Below are 23,514 nucleotides of genomic sequence, written 5' to 3'. Positions count from 1 at the left end.
CCCCACGCCCACTCTCTCTTATCCCACGCCCACTCTATTGTTTTGTGCGACAAAACCATCTCTCCCAGGTCTTCACACGTGCCCAAAACTTTTCTCTCTTTCTCTCTTACATGGAATGTGGTTGTAGACCAAGTCAAAATAGGAATTAGTTTGGATTTCAAATTCTATGACATAGAGTTTTAGGAAACCAAAACTCTTTCCTTATGGCACTAATTTTACCCAGATTTTTTTGGGATTTTCGTGGCTTTTATGGCACATAATATGCGCCCTTTACTGGTGGTCCACGGCAGAAAAAGGAGGGGACGCCTAAGAGTTGGGCGCCCCTTGTCTTGCCTTGTTTGGATAATCCTTGACTAGATATTTAACCTAGACAAGGACTCTTCATATCTCTCTATTTAAAATGAATTTCTTCATGAAATTTTCATGGAACACAGAGCATTGAGAGACCTTTGGGGCGTCCAAAAATCAAGAAGAAAGAGTCTTGGGGCGTGGAGATCTAATAGATACAAAACTAGATGTCTGGGTTAGAGCAAAGAGAAGAAGAAGAGGGTCTTCTTCTAGAGTTGCTGGGTTCATCTCTTCCCTTCCTCCATCTGTAAGCTTTCTGAGAATGTCTCATCTAAAACTCCTCCTTTTCTCATCTTTGGAAGAGTCCAAATCAAGAAGCAGGAGGCATCTGATCGACCATCGAAGAAGGATCAGCGCAGTACTAGCATACTGTGCTGATTTCCTGGATCAAGACTTCTGATCGTGAATCGTGGGCTCGTGTGGACGACTCCTAGAGGCCGGACGCATATGCGACTCGCAACATCATCCTCAAGCCCGGATCAGCAAAATTAGAACATCTAACTTGCAAGGTAATAGATCTGATTTATTATATTTTACATACATTAGATATAGTATAGAAACATGTTGATATGATCAACATGTAGTTCTTGCTCTTTATATTTTAATTTCTGATTTAATGCCACGTAATAATCATATAATAGGATCTTAGATCTAGGGATTCTCTGATTTTATAAGATAAATTTTGATTTATTTTAGTCTTCCGCTGCCTGATCTTGAAAAAGTTTCAAGATCTAACCCTGAAACCCTAGATCTGGTTCTTTCAATTGGTATCAGAGCTTAGGTTGTTTATTACATGATTATTTATATATGCTTAGATTATTTCTTAAATTAGATCTAATTTATAATCTGATTGTTAAATCTGAAATTAAAATTTTTAGATCAATCACGAACTGTAGGTTATCCTGCTGTAAGGTTTACCCCTTACAGTGCAAAGGTTGTCCTAGTTCGTGTAGATCTATCTTTAATCATAAATTTGTCAGATGTGATCTAGATTAAATTTATGATTTATTAGATTTAAAAGGTATTTAAATCTAAAATGAAATCTCTTTGTTAATAATTTTTGCGCAAAGAACCATCGTATATTTGTCTGAGAAATTTGCGCAGTTTAAAGTTGAAATTATTTCAATTACATGAATCTGTTTAGATTAGATCTAAAGTAGTTTCATGCTTATTTCACTTGCATTTTGATTATGAATCAAACATGCAACTTGGTCTGTAAGAACCATGTTGTAAAAATATTTTACAAACATGAAAATTATTTTCGAAAAAGCCGAACTCCAACCCTCAGCGCAAAACTTAATTGAGAATTAAGAAGTTGTTTGATTAGGTTCTAGGATTGTGAATTGAAGAACCTAAGACACAAACCATAATACATTGGGTTAATGAGTTAGTGGGAATTAGGTCCATTAATTGGGTTAGGCCTAAGGTTAGATTAAAAATGGACTTAATTAGAGAATTGACTAAATCTAATCAATTGTTGTCTTAGATTAGGTCAAAGATTCTCTAGATCAATTACAATAGTTGTAGTTGGTCAAGTCCATGTCTTTAACGAGAACTAAATGGACTTGATTCTTGGCTAAACGGTCTAGCACGAACTGTTAGGTTGATCTAATCGAAACTAATTAAACCAATTGGTGTCTAAGGTAAACCAGACCGGTGGTTTTTAATTGGCAGCCCGCTTACCTGATCATTTCTGATGGTGTCTAAGGCAAGCTTTGGCAGACCCTCCTACCGATCAAACTTTTCTGGCCTCTTGGTGAAATTATGTTTTGATCGGATCACTTGACTATTCGAGCTAACCCATGTCAGCTAGGTAAATCAGTGTGACTGATTTAGGTGCTCCTAGACCAACCCTTTTTAATGGTCTCCCTTAAGCTGACTTGGTGAAGCCAGTGGGAGGATCATGATAAGCTGGTTCATCTGACCTCCTCCTCTAAATCAATTAAATCCTCTAAAATTATTAGGTCCTTAAAATGAAATAGTTATGGTGATAACTAGATCATAGCCTCCCATTAAGTGGATGATAATGGATCCATCAGTTGAATAATCATTGGAGGCCCAAAGGCCTGGTGCTTATCGGCTGATGGAATTGTCATTCATAATATGATTTCTTGACTGCATCTTTCTAAATGGTGGTTAGGTTAGCCAACCAAAGTTGGGCCTAATCATTCATTGGCTAGATGGACCAAGTATGGTCATGTTAATGGTTGGACCTAATCAGACCTTTTCAGTGAAGGCCAAAACCTATTGATTAGGGACGGGCAAAATTAAAATTACTAAAAATTATTTAGAAAAACAATTGGTTATGAACCTACCCTTAGATGTACATGGGTTGGCCAACCAAAGTTGGGCTTGTGTGCAGTCTAAGTGGATTCCAGTACCCATTAAGAAATTAGGGTAATTTCTTGAATTGGAGGTAGAGGCTACCAATTCAAATAAAATAGTGGGAGAAACCTTTTGATTAAAGTCCAAATCTTTAGGTTTAATGAATCAATTACTAATTAGGTTATGGTTTTCCTTTGTGCAGATACGGCCACTTCCCTATCGCTCCGATCATTGTTGGACAATGATAAGTTGGTAGGATCCAACTTCAGTAGCTGGTACCAAAAGTTGAAGATAGTCCTGGAACATGAACAGATCCTATATGTGATAACGGATCCTGCACCTGAGGAGCCAGCTGCCAATGCACGTGGAACAGTTAGAGACACTTACCAGAAGTGGCTCAGTAACCGGACCACGGTGCGCTGCATCATGCTGGTTACCATGAGCGACGAGTTCAGTCGCAAATTTGAGACAACTTAACCAAAGGACATGCTTCAAGTGTTGGAGGATGCCTTTGGCACACCCGATGACGTGGAGAGGTACAAGACTAGTTGTGCCATCTTCAACGCCAAAATGTAAGATGGTGCCTCTGTCACTGATCATGTATTGTACATGATCGAGCTGATGGAGCATTTGAGCAAGCTCGACTTTTTCTTATATGAGTAGCTTGGGAAAGATGCAATACTGAACTCGCTGCCCAAGTCTTATCTCCCATTCCTCACTCATTATAGAATGATAAAGCCTAAAGTAAACAATCATGGGTTACTGGGGTTGCTTCAGAACTTTGAGAAGGGTCACCAACTCCACAAGGAGTCGGTGAACTTAGTGGGAGGTTCGTCTTCTGGTTCTCGACCCTTTAAAAGGAAAGAAGAACAAGAAGAAGAAAATGAAGAAGGTGCAAGTTCAGGCTGGGACATCAGTGCAGAGCCAGACCAGAAAGATCAAGCCCGATAAAAGTCAAGATGAATGCTTCTTTTGCAAGAAGCGGGGGCACTGGAAGAGGAACTGTCCTCAGTACATTGCCGCCCTGGATCCGAACAGGCAGAGAAAGAAGCAAGCTGTTGCTAGGCAAGATATTTATATGATAACTCCTTGCAATTTCTCTATTTGTGATATAACAGACTGGGTATTGGATACCGGTAGTCCTTACCATATTTGCAATTCGTTGCAAGGGTTGCAGGTCAGTAGGAGATTCGAGCAAGGCGAGAGGTTCCTGAATGTTGGAGATGGAAGACCAGTTCCAGTTCTAGCATTAGGAATCTTGAAACTTGTATTTGAGTCCCATACCATTGTTCTTAATAATTGTCATTTCTGTCCCAGTTTTTTTTTAAATGTTATTTCTGTAGGCCTTCTGGCCAAAAATGATTATGAAATTTAAATAAAGAAACATGTTTGTAATATCATTATGAATGGTGTTACTAGTTTTTGTGGACATTTGAACAATGGTGTGTATATGTTATCACAACCTGTTAACATAGTCTATTCTACAGGCAAGCACCCTAGATTAGATAGTGTATCAGATATCTATTTATGGCACTGTAGGCTAGGTCATATAAACAAAAATAGGATAAACAGGTTGACTCAAGAGGGAATCCTCGAAGTCAGTGATTGTGAATCACTTCCAACCTGTGAGTCCTGTCTTCTTGGTAAAATGACCAAGTCACCTTTTATTGGAAAAGGTGAGAGAGCTACTGAGCTCTTGGGCCTAATACATACTAATGTATATAGATGCAATGCAGAGATCTAATTCCGAGAAATGGCTTGAAGCCATGAAATCTGAAATAGAATCCATGAAGATCAATGATGTATGGACATTGGTTGACCCACCTGAAGAGGTTAAACCCATTGGATGTAAATGGATCTTCAAAAGGAAGAGGGGCACAGACGGAAAGGTGGAGACCTATAAAGCCTGTCTGGTTGCCAAGGGATAATCAACATTATGGTATTGACTATAACGAGACGTTCTCCCCTGTGGCAATGCTCAAATCCATTCGGATAATGCTTGCAATAGCTGCCCATCTGGATTATGAGATCTGGCAGATGGATGTAAAGACAGCTTTCCTGAATGGAGAGCTGACCGAAGAGGTGTATATGATACAACCTGAAGAGTTTACATTCACAGATGAGTCCAAGGTGTGCAAGCTTCAGAGATCCATTTATGGATTGAAGCAAACTTCTTGGAGTTGGAACATGCATTTTGATAAGGTGATGAAAACGTATGGCTTCGTTAAGAACGGAGAAGAGCCCTGCATCTATAAATGGATAAATGGTCCAGTTGTGGTATTCCTTATCTTGTACGTAGATAACATTCTCTTAATCGGGAATGACATCTTCGTACTACAGGGAATAAAAGTTTGGTTGTCATCGTAGTTCTCCATGAAGGACTTGGGTGAAGCATCCTACATCCTAGAGATGAAGATCTATAGGGATAGATCTAAAAGGATGCTTGAGTTATTCCAGTCCACGTACATAAACACTGTGCTGAAAAGGTTCAGCATGGAAAATTCCAAAAAGGGCTATCTACCGATAGGCCATGGAATTTCTTTCTCTAAGAAGGATTGTCCGACAACTCCTGAAGAAAGAGAGCGTATAAGTAGAGTCCCATATGCTTCGACCGTGCGATCTATCATGTACGCCATGACATGTACAAGGCCAGATGTGGCATACTCACTAGGAGTAGTGAGTAGATACCAACCTGATCTTGGAGAAAACCACTGGAAAGTGGTTAAAGCTATCCTTAAGTATTTGAGAAATATTAAAGACCAATGGTTGGTTTATGACGAGTCAGATCTGAAACTTGTGGGGATCACAGACTCCAGCTTTCAATCTGACCATGATGACAGCAAAAACGTGTCGGGTTATATCTTTACTCTGAATGGTGGAGCCATCTGCTGGAAGAGTTCCAAGCAGTATACTGTGACAGACTCTGTTTGGGAGGCAGAGTACATCGCAGCATCGGATGCCGTGAAGGAAGCTGTGGCTGAGGAAATTTATCACCGAGCTCGGAGTAGCACCCTCCCTCGATGGTCCGGTCCTACTCTATTGCAACAGCACTGGTGCCAAGGTTCGCTGTACCGGTACCGGACGGCATGCTGGTGCCGGACCGTACGGTACGATACCGGTGCTGTACCATACCGACATACGGTATGCCTAGGCGTACCGGTACATAATATTTTTTTCGATTTTTAATTTTTTTTTTGAAGTTAATATTGATAAATACAACTTCAATATGGCATTATATTGCATATTATTGACATATTTGGGTTCAATTTGGAGTTAGGTTCCGGGACAAAGACTCTTGATCCAAAATTTCAAACATATATTTATTTACATTATATTTCAACTATGTCATCTTAAAACTAAAAAAATATATATAAAATACGCATTAAAATGTATCTAAATATTTAAGTACAAAGCGCAATAACTGATATACGAACCTTAAGATGTACTCTGCATTTAATTTCTTGTCGAGTGTCTGTGACGCTCGTAGATGTCTGGATCATCAACATAGTCTGAAGGGATATCAGTCCAACCCTCTAGCCAAGCTGCACCGTACTCTCGAATATTCATCATCCCATAAGGCATCCTCTCTGGATTGTAAGATATCTCAGACCTCTCGCTAAAATTCTAACTCTGAGAAGTATCCTCGAGATGATGTACGATTGTGGAGGAGCCCATCCAAATATGCCAGTAGCAAAATCTGATCCGTAAGATGCTCCAGGCTGCATAGGATAGTAACTACTAGAAGATGATGCCTCGGATGCACCATATGCATATGGATCATAAGGTAGCTGTGGATAATAGGATCCATAATGCGGAATGATCCAGATACATCCATGGATCCTATTCCACGTGCAAGATCGTCCGCAGTATATATATAATTAAAATATATGCAAGTATAACAAAACATGATAATTTAATGATAATTAAAATAATTATTTATAATTTTAAAATAATTTTAATAATTATTTTAAAACTTATAAATTCAAAATAAATATGTTATATGCTTCAAATAATATTTTTAAATTAACTAAAATATAATACTATTTTTATATATTTTTTATTTTATAATTAAATTTTTAATTTAAATAATTAAAAAATAATTTTTTAATTTCAAATATTTGAAAAAAAAATTGAAATTAGATTTAAGTAGCTTGAATCATTCTAAACATGATTTTCAAACTCTAATTTTTTCTCTAAAATTTAAATTTTTTTTTAATTTTTAAATAAATAAATATTTAAAAAAATATATAATTAACGAAAATTATCAATTTTGACGTCATCGTGTAGATCTTCCAAAGATCTATCACATATAATTAAATCATATCAAAATCATAAAATTTTGATATGATTTTCTCCTATTTTTATTTTATCTCATTTTAATCCTATTTCTAACAACAAAATAAAAAAAATATTTACTAACAAAATAACAAATTATCTTATCTCCGACCAAAGATCAGCCTCTTCTCAAATCACTCCTCCAATTTCACGAAATTTTGCCTTCTTTTTTAATTTTTTGGAGGTCTCAACGATTAAGTTGCCCACGGCCATGGGTGTTCTCTGAGAACTCTCAAAGAACACCAAAGGTCTGGTGCTTATTAAAGCACCAAACCCTCTCCCCATGTGAAGTGGGCCACGCCCATTTCTCTCCCCCCTCTCTCCCCCCAACCACGTGAAAAGGCCCCCACCTTCCCCCTCCCCCTTCCCTTGGGCGGTACGGTTCGGTTTACCCCGAACCGATCCAGAACCGAGCCATACCGTCCCGAAATATCGAACCGCACCGAACCGGGCAGTTCGATGCGGTTCGGGGTTGTGTTCCAAAAAAAAGGCCTGAACCGGACCGATAAGGGACCGGTCCAGCTCGGTACGCCCCGTACCTACCGACGAACCATGACTGGTGCCATTGCTCAGGCAAAGAAATCCAAAGCACACCAGTGGACGAAGCACATTTTGCACCGCTTCCACCTGATCCGAGAGATCGTGGATCGAGGTGACGTCGACCTTCAGAAGATCGACGGAAAGGAGAACCTGGCCGATCCCTTCACTAAAGCCCTGGCGATAAAAGAGTTCGACAACCACAAGTCGAAGATGGGTATTAGATACTGTACTGAGTGGCTTTAGGACAAGTGGGAGTTGTTGGAAAATATATCCCAAATGCCAATCGTCAGCCTGTTGACGGTTGAGCAACCAAGTATTGTAATTGATTTGTTAATAAATAAAAAATATTTTTGGTATTTTCATCATAAATTTTCATCTTCTAATGAACTCCGTTGTTGTGATGAAGTCCTTAGGACTATTTAGGTTCAATAAAGAGAGGATCTATCGATTAATTCTTAAAACTGCTCACGACCAAATGATGGGCTATTAATAAGAACGACAGCTTCTATCGAGCATAGATCACTATAGGCCATATGGGTTGGTTGTCCTCTTAACCAAGGAATGTGGAGACACTGATATGGCATATACATCGTTATTGAACGTGACCAACTCCAGAGCATTTTGCTGTCGAGAATGTCTCTGATGGGATATAGATATAAGTGTCCCTTAAACCTGAGATCACCTCAGTGACTTGCAAGCAACTCACTATGCTTTGATACTGGACTAACTGAATTTCTAATTTAGTGACGGAAGGCTTCTGGGCACAGTCAAGTACGTGCGAAATCAGAGTGTGATCAAGATGGGATTGACCACTCCAAGAGTTGGAGAGGAATGAGTCGCTGTATTTCAATTTAGCAAAACCTTGGTCAGGATAATCCATCGGATGGATTTGATATTTTGAAATACAATGTGGACAACCTGATCAGAGTTGACAATTGAACTCTGAGATGTCCTATAAGCATTTTGGTCAAAAGGATGAATTATATGAAAACTATATCCATATGGATTCTAAGGATGTTCTACACATTTGACCTATCCGACTGTCGGGTACCATTGCTAGATGATCACTTCGATTGGTACAGAAATTTATTCCTGTGCTACCGACTTAGGTTCGAACCTATGAGGTCACACACATTAGAGTTCACGATCCAATCGGATGGTTGATCAACAATTAAGAATCGTTCTAGGATTAAACGATCAATATGATTGACATTTAACCTAGTGTAAGTGTTGCAGAAGGATCGATTAGCAATTCGATTGCTAATTGGCTTAATTTGATTAAACCAAAGGACTGAGATTAAGTCTAATTAAATATGATTTAATTAGATTTGATTTGGGCTTGATTGGATCAAGTCCAATTGATTTATTGGATAAGCCAGGTGCAAGGAAAAACTAGTCCTAGTTTAATTAAGACTTGGGTCAACCTAATTTCTAATTTGATTAGAAAATTAAATCAGATTTAAATCTCATTTAATCTGATTAAATTAGGCTCTTGATTGGGTTAAGATCTATTTTAATTAAATTGATTTGGTTTTGGTTTGATTTAGTTTGAGAAACCAAATTTGAACAAGTCATAGATTGAATCCTAGTAAGACTAGGATTCCACCTTGCGCCACCTTAGCCCCCCACGCCCACTCTCTCTTATCCCACGCCCACTCTCTCTTATTTTGTGCGACAAAACCCTCTCTCCCAGGTCTTCACACACGCCCAAAACTTTCCTCTATTTCTCTCTTATATGGAATGTGGTTGTGGACCAAGTCAAAATAGGAATTAGTTTGGATTTCAAATTCTATGAGATAGAGTTTTAGGAAACCAAAACTCTTTCCTTATGGCACTAATTTTATCCATATTTTTTTGGGATTTTTGTGGCTTTTATGGCACATAATATGCGCCCTTTGCTGGTGGTCCACGGCAGAAAAAGAAAAAGGGGACGCCCAAGAGTTGGGCGCCCCTTGTCTTGCCTTGTTTGGATAATCCTTGACTAGGTATTTGACCTAGACAATGACTCTTCATATCTCTCTATTTAAAACGAATTTCTTCATGAAATTTTCGTGGAACACAGAGCATTAAGAGACCTTTGGGGCGTCCAAAAATCAAGGAGAAAGAGTCTTGGGGTGTGGAGATCTAATAGACACAAAACTAGGTGTCTGGGTTAGAGTAAAGGAAAGAAGAGGATCTTTTTCTAGAGTTGCTGGGTTCATCTCTTCCCTTCATCTGTAAGCTTTCTGAGAGTGTCTCATCTAAAACTCCTTCTCCTACTTCTCATCTTTGGAAGAGTCCAAATCAAGAAGGAGACATCTGATCGACCATCGAAGAAGAATCAGTACACTAGCATACTATGCTGATTTTCTGGACCAGGATCTATCACGTGGGCTCGTGTGGACGACTCCTAGAGGTCGGACGCATGTGCGGCTCACAACTTCATCCTCAAGTCCGGATCAGCAAAGTTAGAACATCTAACTTGCAAGGTAATAAATCTGATCTATTATATTTTACATACATTAGATGTAGCATAGAAACATATTGATATGATCAACATGCGGTTCTTGCTCTTTATATTTTAATTTCTGATTTAATGCCATGTAATAATCATGTAATAGAATCTTAGATCTAAGGATTCTCTGATTTTATAAGATAAATTTTGATTTATTTTAGTCTTCCACTGCCTGATCTTGAAAAAATTTCAAGATCTAATCCTGAAACCCTAAATCTGATTCCTTCAGGGTGCGCGTGGGGTTGCTCTGTGTGGGGGAGGGAGGGAGATAGGAGGGGAGTCAAGTAACTATTTGACTAAAGAATATGAAGAAGCTATATGGGTAAGCCTCGTGACCTCTTACATACTGGCATGCACAAATAAAAATTTATAGGAAACATTATCGCCAAAAAAGATGATATTGTACACACTTTTCCTTACTTTCTCACTTTCTTTGTGTCTCTCTCTCCAAACAGAGCAAACTCATGAGGGCAACTAAAGTAAAAGGAGAATTAATCTATCATTCTTCCTTAGTTCCTTTACCAAAGAATGGATGATCATCAAAGGATCTATTATGAAATGAATGGATGATCATCAAAGTTAAGAATGTTGTAGTCGACAGGCCATGAATTGGTGTCAACTTCCTGATTGAGAAAATTATGGTCAGGAGAGAAGCCAACTGTGAAAGCAAAAACATAAACAGGGATATCTTATTTCTTATATTATTTCAGCTCATCTAAGCTATTCGAAAGAGTTTGGAGCAAGGCCTACACAACTTGTACTGAAAATCATACCAATGTGTGACTAATTTGTTACGATACAATATGCACCTCATACTAAGTCAAGCTCCTGACATTTTTTTCCAAGGAATGTTGAACAAATCCAAATCGAGTAGTTATGCTCGTACCAAACCAAACCAACATCAACCTAGGACAATTTGGTCGATTTCTATAGTTTGGGCTATAAAAGGATCCCTTGCCTCTCCCCGGATGAGCAAGAGCTTCAAGATCTTTTAAGGGCTCTCTTGATCACTTTCTCCGCTCTCTACACCTTGCGACGCTTAAGGTAAGCCCCCCCCTCTTTTTATCTATCTTGGTCCTTATCCTCGTCATGAAGTCTCAGCACCTTTCTCTTGCTGGATCTAGATGGATCAAAGTTGCTTCGAGCCGTCTCAAAGCCCTCCTTGTCATCAGATGCCTCAGCCTCGATCTCTCTCTTGAGTGAGTCCAGAGGCCTTGGCCTCTCTCTCTCCCTCCCTCTCCTTCTTCCTCCCTCTCTCCCTTTTCTTCCCTATCTCTTACTCTCCTTCTCCCTCTCCCTCTCCCTATTTCAATATGCTCCGGCATAGAACAGTATTGAACCATACCGTACTAAACCGGTCGCCAATCAATACGAGCCCCGGTATTGGTCCAATAAACCTTGCTTTTTCTTTTCCTTTCCTATCTATGGTACTACCCAAAACCTGACATTATGAGTTGGTACCAGGTGGCATAAGGTGGTTCCTCTTCCAAGGTTTTGACCAATATAAATAGGTTCCCCTCATAAATTGAATCAAAACATGGTACCATACCAATTCCTCCAATACCTTACTAATACAATCGATATGGGGCAATATGAGTTAGTAGGGCAAACCTTCGTCTGGATGAAGAAGGAATAATTTCACATACTTTTGAGATAGAGCCAATCTAGGCCAAAAACTTGAAAAGAACAAAGAAATGGGTTGTCAAATTAAACAATTTCTTTATATCAATGAGACAATATGCTTTTCTAAGACGATATACAATTGAAGAGTCATAGACCTAAAAAAAGTTACAGGATTGTAGTGAGTGGACTGAAAAACAAGGGATAGTTTGGGGGAATAGCAACTATTGATAGAAACAAAAGGCTACTTCAATAACAAAAAAAAACAGATAGAAATGAAAGCCAAACATAGATTTGCATAAGGAAACAAAATTAACTGTAGGCATACTGCTTGATACATTTATGATATAATTGTTGTTCATCTACATTCTGCATTCAATAAAAGTTGCATAATAACCAATAATTTATTTGCATTTTGGTTGTCATAGTGGTGAAGATACCCTTCTAGGTAATCATATACACATCTATGTTATAGGTACGAATTGAGGACTTGGATAAATACACAATGGACAACTTGCAAGTCATCCTATTGATTCTAGAGAATTAGCAGTAGAATGGCATGAAATTCCCAAGCATTGTTTGAATATTCAATACCTAAAGAGATGCATGATATGCACTATTTCGGGGCTAAGCATTCATATCCTTGGCCTGCTTCCATATTATTGCATAATGTAAAACCTAGGTAGACATGATAATTTTGGTTCATATTTGCACAACTGAAATATGAAAGTACGATATGACTCAACCAATCAATGGGAATATGTATTGATGTAAGAGGGCCATTCTTCAGCAACAAAAAAAAAAGGGCTGCAAAAATTTGCTGGAAATAGAAAAAGAATATCACTTGGTTTCGTACCAGTTGCATATAAAGGAGTTCTTGTATCCTTGAATCCTCGATAGACCCCTTGCATGGCCAAAGATAAAAGAACGGCAGGAGCACCCAGAGACCTCAATGTCAAGTATTGACATGCTGGGGTCAACATAGGGGAATCCTATTGAGACAAAAGGCCCTGTTATTATATAGGCAATAGTTTATATTACAGATTTCAACAAAGTTGGAAACATGAAGCATAGAGAAACAGAGAGAGTGGTGTCTTTAAAATTTTCAGCAATAAAGACTTAGCTAATTGGACTAGCACTCCTAGTCATATAGCCAACTCTTGTATGGATTCAACCAAGCATCAGTCTTTTAGAGCAATAGGCATGGCATATTTTGAAAAATTGCATCCAGTAACTTTCATTTCAATGGAAAACATTATCCTATAACCTTCATTAGCCTTGCATTTGAATGAGAAGATGTGTATCCTTGCCCTTCAATTTTTCAGAAAATAGTCTGTTTATTCTGGGTTTTCATGAGTATCTTAGAATGTTTAAAAACAAGGTTGGAGTCTTTAATTTAGTCAAGGCTACAAATTATTATATGTAAAAGATATAGTAATATATTCTTGAGTCATGCATTGTCATAGCTTGAGGTATCGCATGCTAATGGCATGCCAACTTGGCACTAGCATAGCCACAAGCGAAGTACTAGTATGCAGTCAATATTGTGCCAATGCCATATTGCCATATCATCCATCTTGAACCAAAGTAGAAGGAATTTTATGTTTAGGGTCGTGGACACACTTCTGAATCTCCTTGGAGATTTGTCTCTGCACCCACTTCTTTAATGTTCTGTCATTAACTTTTTTAAGAGACTTGCTTCCATGTATCCACACTTCTAGTAACTAAGTATTGACCAACACTTTGATCCATCTGTTAGAATCAAAGTTTAAGACCCCATTGGATGAGAAGCATTCCAACCACCATGTGAGAAAGAAGAAGAAAGAAGAAAGGATAGAAAAAGAAAAGGAAAAGGAAAGAAGGAAAGAAAAAGAAAATGGAAGGAAAGGAAGGGAAAAAACAAAGAAAGAAAGGAAAGAAATAAGAAAGAAAAGAATAAAGAAGAAAAAGGAAAGAAACAACAAAGGGAGAAAAAAGAAAGAAAGCTGAAAGAAGGAAGACGGGAAAGAAAGAAGAAGTAATAGGAAAGAAAGAAAGGAAGGAAGGTAGAAGAAAGAGAAAAACTGAAGGAAAGAAGGAAGAAGAAGAAAGGGGAAAGAAAGGAAACAAGAAGGGAAAATAAAAAAGGAAATGATTGAAGGAAAAAAGGAAAAAGGAAAAGAAATAAGAAGACAAAGGAAAAAAAGGAAGGATGGGAGAAGAAAAAGAAAGAATAGAAGGATAGAAGGAATAAGGGAATAGAGGAGAAGGAAAGGGGAAGAAACAAAGGAAGGAAGAAGAAAGGGAAGGAAAGAAGAAGGCAAAAAAGAAGCAAAAGAAAAAAGAAAGAAAGAAAGGTAAGAAGAATGGGAGAGAGACGAAGAGTACCTATCAAGACTCAATCGGCATAGCTGCCGGGATGTGGTGGCAAAACAAAGCATCCTGTTTCATGGAGAAATTGGGGTAATTTTATATCAGAAGGCCACAATATATTGTGATTGCGGTACACAAGTGTTACTCTTCATAGTGAACATCTGAAATCATCTTTTTCGATCCTTCATGATGACTTTTGTCACAACCTAAAACCTCACCCAAAAAGCCTAGTCAAAATGTGTTATTTGGGTTCCTTGATCCCATATAAGTATCCAACATCTATCTTGTGCATAACCGTAGTGGGACTAAAAACACGCCTGCATGGGTCCTCATATACTCCCCCCATTTAAACCCTAATGTCCTTGCCAGACTAAGGGTCCAAATATATTCAAATTTAATCATAAGCACCACAATCGGCCTGTGCTCAGCCCCAATAGGCTCATACTGCAGTGTCCTCTAGTCCACATAGGCTATAGACCAGGTCAGCTCTGATATCATTTTGTCAGAACATTGGATCTCACCCAAAAAGACTAGATGGAAGATATTATTGGGTTTCTTAGTTCTGTATAAATATCCAAGATTTACCTAGTGCACAGCTAATGTGAGACTAAACACACCCGCATGGGTCCTCACAACTTTAGAAACTCACCATAGGATTGGAAAATCTCTACACTCAGAACTACTTTTTTATCACCACATCATATTGGTAGCCTGACAACATGGGTCAAATTATTGTGTCTAGCAACCTAACCATTAAATGTCTTAAAAAGATGTGCTGTGACCATAAATTTCTTGGGGCTTTGCTTTCTTAAAAAGGTACATTACATCATGCCTTGCTTAGCCAAAGATCCACAGATTAGTTGAGGAATTTATCTATATGAATGTTATGCAATTTCACCTGATTAGAATTTCTTAAGAAAACAGACTTAAATCTCATAACACTCAAAAAACACATGAAGAAAAAAACTGAAATGGAATTAACTCCCTAATTAATCTATTGATCCATGACTCTAGTTTTTGCCTTATTGGAAATTATTCAGATAGTCAGTTCAAGGCACATAGCTGTAAAACCAGCTAAACAAAATGCATTCCAGTAGGTACAATATGAATATAAAGTTCTAAATACTTGTTGCAAACTATATCAACTGGTATGTCAACATACTTCAGCATGCTAGTCTAGTACATCTAAATTTATTCTTTTTTTGGGCAAAAACAATCTCACCATATTCTGAAATTCTTCGACAGAACACATGATTATATCATTTGCTCAGTATCCTAAATAAAACTACAATATGGTACAGTTGTATGTTCAACACATTGATTTGTTTTAACTTTTAAGGTTCTTCACAACTCTTGCTTCCCAATCAACAAGACCTGGGAAATGATTATAGGAGTTAATGAATTTTTATGAAAGCAAACATAGAATCATTTGCAGGGTTTCAGATTTTTGTATTCCTTGGATCATGTTAAAAAATTAGATTCTTTTCAAATACTTGAGCCACCATTTCAGTTAGTGGAGCCATCCCTTTAACAGTGTATATTCTACCGGCTAAAACAGCCGATATCCATAAAGATAATGAAAGGTAAGAGGCAACAGGATGGAAAGGAAAATTTTTACTGGAGAAGAATAAATTCCAGCCATTGAATTGAATAATAGAGAGCAATTCTTTATGCAATCCGATGGTGGAACACTTTAAGCAAACCACTCTCCGACTCTATACATAGACAAATCTATAAAGTGAAGAAAAAAAGCCCCAAAAGCAATCAATATATAGTCCCAAAAAGAAAGAAATATAGAAAAACCATAAAAGTAGACAAATCTATTAGTTCTCACTATACTGCTGTACCTATCTTGAGGCCCAAAAAAAAAATCAGCCAGCACATCTATAAAAGTCATTAATGGGCTCAAAAAGTCAGCTTAAGTGCTTCTACTCTTAAAGACAAAAATATAGATATACTCCTAAACGATATATGAGTTCTAAGTTCAGTGATACTCCTTAGCTTTCTCTTTTTTTCTTGGACTTGAATTTGCATGTCACTTTTAAAAATCAGTGTCAGACTAACAGTCGAAAAATGTCTCTTGAGATAGGGAATCAAGCAGTGGCTAAATAAAATGATCTGTTAGTTATTTATTCTGATTTTCCTCATCAATGAGATTGTTAGGTACTTCTTAAGTTATTGGATTTTCTGGATACAGATTAGTGGTATAATGTCTGTCACTCTTTAGCCTCAATATTACCACTTCATTAACAGAATACTTTTTCCCCATTCAAGAATGGGACAACCTTTATCCTCACCGGAGCTTTCAGTTTTGAATTAAAGTTATTTTACCATTAAATCTTTACAATGATATTCTTGCTACAGGCATTACTAAGTAGGTGAAAACCATGGAGAAAAAGGTATCTAAATAAAGTTAGACCCCTGAAATAGGCATAGAGAATATACTTACAGGTTTTACACCCATAAAATTCAAGATGGGTATTGCTCCAAGAACGAGAATGAGAGCTTGGAGAAGGCCAAGTACCCCACCAATTACTAATGCTGAAGACACTGATGGCATATGTTTCCGTTCACTCTCAAGTTTGACAGGAAATGTAGATTTATCAGAGAAGGAAGATGAGCTGTAAGCATTCCCATCAGGATCTGAAAAAGCAACGACAGAATGATAGAGAGTGTGTTACTTCGATATCTCATCAAGTTACAATGGAAGTGGAATATATGAAACAGAGAATTCAAAATAAATTGCTACACTTTTGTTTATGTAGCTCTTAAATCCATCCTTTAGAATCAATAAAATTGTAGTGCTGGTATACCAATTTGAGGAATCAATTCTTTCATTTCATTATTTACAGAAAAAGGCCCTTCAAATGCTTCACGTTCAGGTTCGTCATTGGCCATTTTGCAAGCTGCATCCTCCTCAGCAACAAAAGATGTAGTTACACTAACAAGAGGAAAGATAGCAATCCTGGAGACTTGATTAAATACTGCAATGGAGACACCTACAGCGGCAAGCTCCACTGGACCTGTTGTTATCCATTGACAAAAAGAAATGGGCTTACCTATTTATTTTTTAGGTAGTTAAAACCCGAAATCGATAGTTGGTAAGTAAAAATCCTTAAAGATTTTTTTTTTTAAAAAAAGTATTAAGAAATTTAAAGCATTCCTTCAGTGAAAATCTGTCACACAAGAATGGACAAAATTGGAAATTCAGGTGTAAATTACCAAAGATTTAAGTTGGATGAGGAAAAGAAGGCAATGCACAAGCTATCAAATAACAAAGTATTTGAATCAAGGCCTATAATTGGATAAAAAGGTAAGAATAACTCCACTGCAGGCTGCATAGATACTTAACTCCACAATAAGACCTCATCATGTGATTACACTGAGCCACAATGGCAGCATAGGATATGTGGATGTCCAACAACAACATAAAGGTAAGATAATCGACAAACTCTTGCAGCACAAATGCGGCAAAATATCTAAGTTTTGGCAGGCCAAGTGCATAAAAACTTAACATATTGGATTGAAGGCTCAATATTTTGGACTGTGATTTGCGAGCTTTAGTATTTCTTTAAGCAACTTAACTTCTCATATAGTGTTTGAAATAGATTGGCTTCTCATATACTGTTTGAACTGCCTTTATATTGCCTCTACTACCATACAGAAATCAAAATTTTTTATGAACTGACACTCAAATAATTCATGCAAGATGATATACTGTTGGGGATTCCACTAATCAATTAGAATGACAGATTTTTCCATGTATATCTCAAGAACTTGGTGTCCAGAGAAAAGACAGACAATTTTGAAGCATTGTAAATGAACAATATAGTAGCAAACCATCCAGGTGGCATGCACTAATAAACTGGCACAACTGTTTCTAGTATGCTGTGAATGAATAGACTTTGAGCCTAAATTCAGACAACTCACATATCCAGCAAGTTGAGGAAGTCATGGTGTAGCTATCAAAGACGAAAAACCAGAATACACTTTCAACATGCTGAAACCAAAACACTACTGCTGATTCTCACTTAGCATTTGTCACTAGAAGCTTGAAGCTCATATAGTATATCTAAGACTTCAATGTCTCTTATTCTAAAAACCAACAAAATTCATCATCCACAGCAAAGCAACAGCAAATTTGCATCTAACGCTCACAGATGACATGATGGCAAAAGCTAAATTACAACAGATCTCTTCTATATGAGTTTGAGCCAGTCTTGAAAAAAACAACTGGCATACAAACAATTTGCAGGAAAAGATTCATATCTGAAGGTGCGAAGATAAACTGGCAACTGTTTCCAGTATGTTGTCAATAAATGAACCTTGAGCCTAAATTCTGACAATTTGCATATCCAGCAAGTTGAGGAATTCATGGTGCAGCGATCAAAGAGGAAAAACCAAAACACACTTTTAACATACTGAAACCAAGACACTACTGCTGATTCTCTCACTTAGAAATTGTCATTATAAGCTAGAAGCTCATATGGTACTGTAGGACTTGGTTGTCTCTTATTCTAAAAACCAACAAAATTCATCATCCACGGCAAACCAAGGGATGAATTGCATCTCACCCTCACAGATGACAGGATGGCATAAGCTAAACTACAACAGATCTCTTGAATATGAGTTCGAGCAATATCCTGAAAAAACAACTGGCATTACAAACAATTTGCAGGAAATGGTTCATATCTGAAGGTGCGAAGAATATTACCAAAAGCATGCTCAAAAGATGCAACTAGAAAGAAGGGCAAACAAACCAATCTGGCCGATGAATGCCGTGTCAACCAGAGAGGCGATCGGATCGGCTGTCAATGCCAATGCAGCAGGGAAAGCGATTCGTGCAATCTCCAATCCTAGCTCATCCAATTTGAAGACTTGTCTTCACAGCACAAAAATTTAAATGACAAATGATTAGCTAAAACAAGCCCCGCTTAAAAAATAAAAAAATAATAAAAAAAAAGAAAGAAAGAAAAGAAAAGAAAAAAACACCAATAAGCAGGAAACAAAAGATGCATACGGTCAAATTATTATTTTTTTTTTTTGACTATTTGCAGTAAGCTATTATAATAAAAGCTAAGGTGCAGTTATTACAATATATGGCTACCTTGCATCTTTGAAGAAGACGAGAAGAGGGGACGTTACTCGCCCTTCGGACATCAAGAAGGTGTCGGAGCCCAGAAGCCTATCGTTCAAAGGATCCATGTCTAGATGACAAGCGATCGCTCTCCCCATAGAGAGCTCGATCGATTATCTTGTCATGCAGGAGAAAACATCAAACTTATAGCTATCAATTCAAAGAAAAGGAAAAAGAAACAAGAAGAAGAGCTTGAAAACCACCTTAAATGAGAGACATCCCTTCGTGTCCTCGAGATTCCCACTTTCCACTCCCCGAAAGAGACTTTGTTTGTTTCTCGGTGCAGTTCTTCAAAGCAGAGAGAGGTAGGTGTTGACGGCTTGCAAAAGAGCTTTTAAGAATAAACAAAGGGAAGGAGAAGAGCCTGGCTCAGTTGTATCCTCCTCCCACCACGGAAGTGGCACCGCACCAAGCCACCAAAACCATTCCCTCCCCCAGCTTCCAACCACTCTTTCAATACTTTGTTAACCCAGTTGCAAACTAGAAACCTCGGAGATGAAATCTAAACAAAATAATTAAATAAGACCATCTAAAGTCCACAGAATTTAACTCAGTGCTTTTTTCTAATCAACTGTTGTTCTTCTAATATCTACATGGATTCAAGGACAAGAAGTGAAAAGAGGGAGAGGAATAGAAGGAACAGTGCGAGCTAACCGATCGATCACAGCCGTTTAAGATTCTACTAGTTGTCTTTTTGTATTTAAAATTATTTATAAATAACATGTTGTAAAAAATTTAAAGCCAGAAACACACGGGAATAGAAAGGTGGGTCCTCCACCCCGTTGGGACCCACCCCGTTGGCTTTACGCAAACGGGAAGGAGATTCCGTCTCCAACGCTGCTTGAACCATGGCTTGGGTGTATGTGTCAGTGATATTAGCTCGGAACTTCAGAAAGTTAGAATTGATGCCAAGAGAACCGTTTCCCTTGGGGTTCTTATGGTCTTTGGGTGAAAAGGAGAGCCACATTATATTAATTCTATAATGAAACCTGTTTACATTTATTGAATTATTACCACTTTTTTCACCTCTTAGATTTTGGATGGATTAGAAAGTGTTGTGACTAATCTCCTATCATCTGTCATCGATAAAGAGCACCTGCAAAATAAAATTTTCATAGATCGAAATTATGTTCGACGGAATCTTCCGATATTTAAAACAGTGGAGAATGATGAACAGTAGATTAAGAATATTTGAATTGACAAAATTTCAGTGCAAAATTGTCTCTCCCTTTTATAGATGATTCTGATATAACCGTTGAGCACATAATCTCATTTTTTATGATGCTAAATTATCAGACCATAATCAGAGTTAATGGATCGTTTATGCCTACTAATGATCGTGACACGTAGTCGATAACCGTTTATAACGATTAGATGTGTTGAGAAGATAAGCCGACTATATATTAATAATAATAATAAGTCGGTAGTCTTGGAGATCTGAATGAACATCGATCGGTAACTCTGATATGCCGATAATTTTCGATCGGAAGTTAATCAAGTTATCTGTTGTTGGTTGATAATAGCCGACTGTCGGTCGATCAACTGATTGTTAATAAGAGTATTACGTTCATAAAATCGATGTAGAGTTTGAGTCAGGGATTAGTTGATTTATCCCAACAAAAAGATACGCATGCTTCTTTTCAAAATTTGTAGGACATCCTGGGGCTTATTAACGGGATTTTTTTATTTCGTTGATCTAATCCTCCCATTTTCATAAAAAAATAATAAAAAATAATCTCAGTTACGTACCGTGCTCTTTCCTCCATTATGAATCGGTCCGGTGGGGATAACTTGGGGTGCATGGAGACCGTGTGGAACAAGAGTTTAAAAAGACAGCCTGGTCTCAAAGCAAGTCCTAGCTTTCCTCATGCTCTATCGTGTAAAACGGATACCCTGCACGCTTGTAGCGGCATCCTATGTCTCATAAGCAGAGTAAGCAAACAATGGTACCCTTTTAGAAATGATTAAAGGGGGAATATTGATGACAGATATTCAAAGACAAAGCAAATATCAATTTATGTGTAATTAAGCATGTAGCCAAATTAGGTGGTGGACTGGATGGCTTCTTATGTAGCTAATCATAGTGTGGCTCCATGATCCTCGTCAATTTATCCATTTATATTCAGAACATTATATTAACCCGTGCAAATAGTTATATTTACCGTAGACCTTTATAAAACAGCCATGTCCAATAAAGAAAAATAAAGGGTGGATTACATATATACATATGCATACTTATTTAAATGCATACATATATGTAGGTATAAATTGTGGATCCAAAAATCTTTCAACTACCATTTACAATTTTACATCCAAAAATTAATCAGCAATCAAGTTAAACTTACTAGAACAATGAATATTGGATTAACAATTTAAGTTGTGACACTCGGAAGGTTTATGTTTGGCCACTTATTACTTACAAAAAAGGCAATATCTAGATGATTTGCTGCCAAAACTGACTTCCTAAAATAAGTTAGTAAGATAAATATCGATTATTTACAAGAACAACTATCCAAAAAGGAGTTGTTTATTTAAAAAATTAATGGTAACTACAAAGCAGTTAACAGGACAATAAACTACCTCAAAGGATGTTTTCGTTGAAAATAACTTCCAATCAATAATGAAGAAAAATACATTTAATTTCTCACATACTTCAACACTCCAATACTTCTATCAGGTGCCACTCACCTTCTATCTTATAAATCTTTTGTAATACTTGGTCTGACAATTCCCTCTTAGAGTTTAGGATTCAAAGCTTTATTTTACAGTAAAAGAATCTCCCAACCATCAATAAATGTGACTCTAGATCTTCCCAAAGAGAAAAGATCCAATCCACTCACCCATGAATACAAGTGAACTAAAATGAAGTTTCGATCTACTTCTGTTTGGATATTGAAGTTTCTGTGGATTGAAGATTCAACTTGACCGGTCAAGGAGGTCGAAGGATATATAAAGTAGAGGGTCAACCTAGCCACACTTGAAGTTCAAGTTACATCAAGGAAGCAACTCGAGTCTTACCTGCAAACGAGTTGACTTAAAGTGATCGAATTTGTTACTCTTAAAGCAGAGAAACAATAGGTTCATCCCCCTCTTTTTATGATTAATTTTTTATCACCATTTATATTGTATCATAATCACTAATAATTAAATTTATTTGTTCTTTCATTCATCCTCTTTTTTTCTTCTTTCTTTATATCAATCACTCCGATAAGTCCTCTTAATGAGAAAGAACCTAGACTTCTAAGGCAATCTTCGAAATGAGTGATCATGAAAAGAAAATTTTGAATATGAAAACAACTACTTAACATTTTGCACAGCAATTTCTGCATGACATTTCACATGTAATGTCTTCTATATTACTGCATTGTCCAAATCATTGAAAATTTGATTTTTGAATGATTTCAAACAAGCATAGATAGAATGTGCTGCAGACGCAATGATCACAGTTAATCTAGATCTGGCATTGAAATTTCTAAATAGGAAGACAGTTCTGTTTCATGACTAGTAGGCCTCAGCTAGGAAGCTACTCACCTTCAGCAACCTGGGCCAAGGCTCTCATTTGATACATCATTCACTGTCAGCATATGGCACAAAAGCCCCGACCTATTAACAAAGCAACAACCGAGCACTTGGTTTAATTGCGTCACCCCTTGCCATTGGACAAGGATGCAGGGGTTCAATTCTGGTTCACACCGACACCCTCAAGGAAGCTTGATAACCAGATACAAAAGCACATTGATGTTTTCCTACGTTTCTACCAGGCAAAAACTTACATCACGAAAAGAGTAATATGATCATGATGACCAGTTCCAGAGCAATCTTCCATAGGACAAATCTTACTGAAACAACTAGACCACATCCCACTCAGCCAGACCGTACCCCCTCCTCTTTTGATTTTCCTTTCCCTTGTAGAACTACCCATGTGCTAGTTCGTACCCGAAGTGGGATAATTGAATTCTACAAACCTCCACAATCCCTTGCAAGTCTCGACTCGAGCACTAATATAAGTTTCTCTTCAAAACATCCCAAACAAATAAGCTTTCAGAACTAAAGATGCAAAATAGTTAACTGGAAGTCAGAAAAAACCATCATACCCCAGCGCTCAGGGGCCCAAATAGTGCCCTTATCTCCACAAACAATCAAAAATTATGCCAGATCACCACAGACCACCAATTACATCATCACTGCAAGGACGTAAAACAAACACTATGATACAAGCACGGTTGTCAGTCTCCAATAGCCAAGAACCGTACAGCAATAGATAACAGGAGGAAGGTGAGTGTTAAACCAGCTCTCAGGACATGCCAATCTTGAAAAGAATAGAAGCTGATCATAATTAACCACCCGCAATCAATCACAGTGA

The 23,514-nt window shown here is 37.5% G+C and overlaps 1 protein-coding gene across 4 annotated transcripts in view; it reads right to left on the bottom strand.

Annotated features, from left to right (window-relative positions):
* The window catches only part of LOC105034861 (protein DETOXIFICATION 42), a 61,149-nt gene extending 41,357 nt beyond the window's left edge, over nt 1-19,792 (bottom strand). For 2 of the 4 annotated variants that reach the window (XM_019847116.3, XM_010910176.4), the window contains exons 1-6: nt 19,355-19,790; nt 19,122-19,268; nt 18,775-18,896; nt 16,828-17,037; nt 16,464-16,657; nt 12,519-12,654 (exon numbers count right to left, since the gene is read on the bottom strand). In XM_019847116.3, the coding sequence (XP_019702675.1) occupies nt 12,519-12,654; nt 16,464-16,657; nt 16,828-17,037; nt 18,775-18,896; nt 19,122-19,249 (790 nt within the window). In that variant the 5' untranslated portion in view covers nt 19,250-19,268; nt 19,355-19,790. Of the gene's footprint in view, nt 1-12,518; nt 12,655-16,463; nt 16,658-16,827; nt 17,038-18,588; nt 18,658-18,774; nt 18,897-19,121; nt 19,269-19,354 lie in introns of all 4 variants that reach the window. The other 2 variants (XM_073249415.1, XM_029261743.2) reach the window with 2 other exon arrangements.
* Between the last annotated feature and the right edge of the window lie 3,722 nt (nt 19,793-23,514).

Source organism: Elaeis guineensis, chromosome 15 (assembly GCF_000442705.2).
Source record: "Elaeis guineensis isolate ETL-2024a chromosome 15, EG11, whole genome shotgun sequence".
Lineage (NCBI taxonomy): Eukaryota > Viridiplantae > Streptophyta > Magnoliopsida > Arecales > Arecaceae > Elaeis > Elaeis guineensis.
This window is presented reverse-complemented; position numbering and strand designations above follow the sequence as displayed.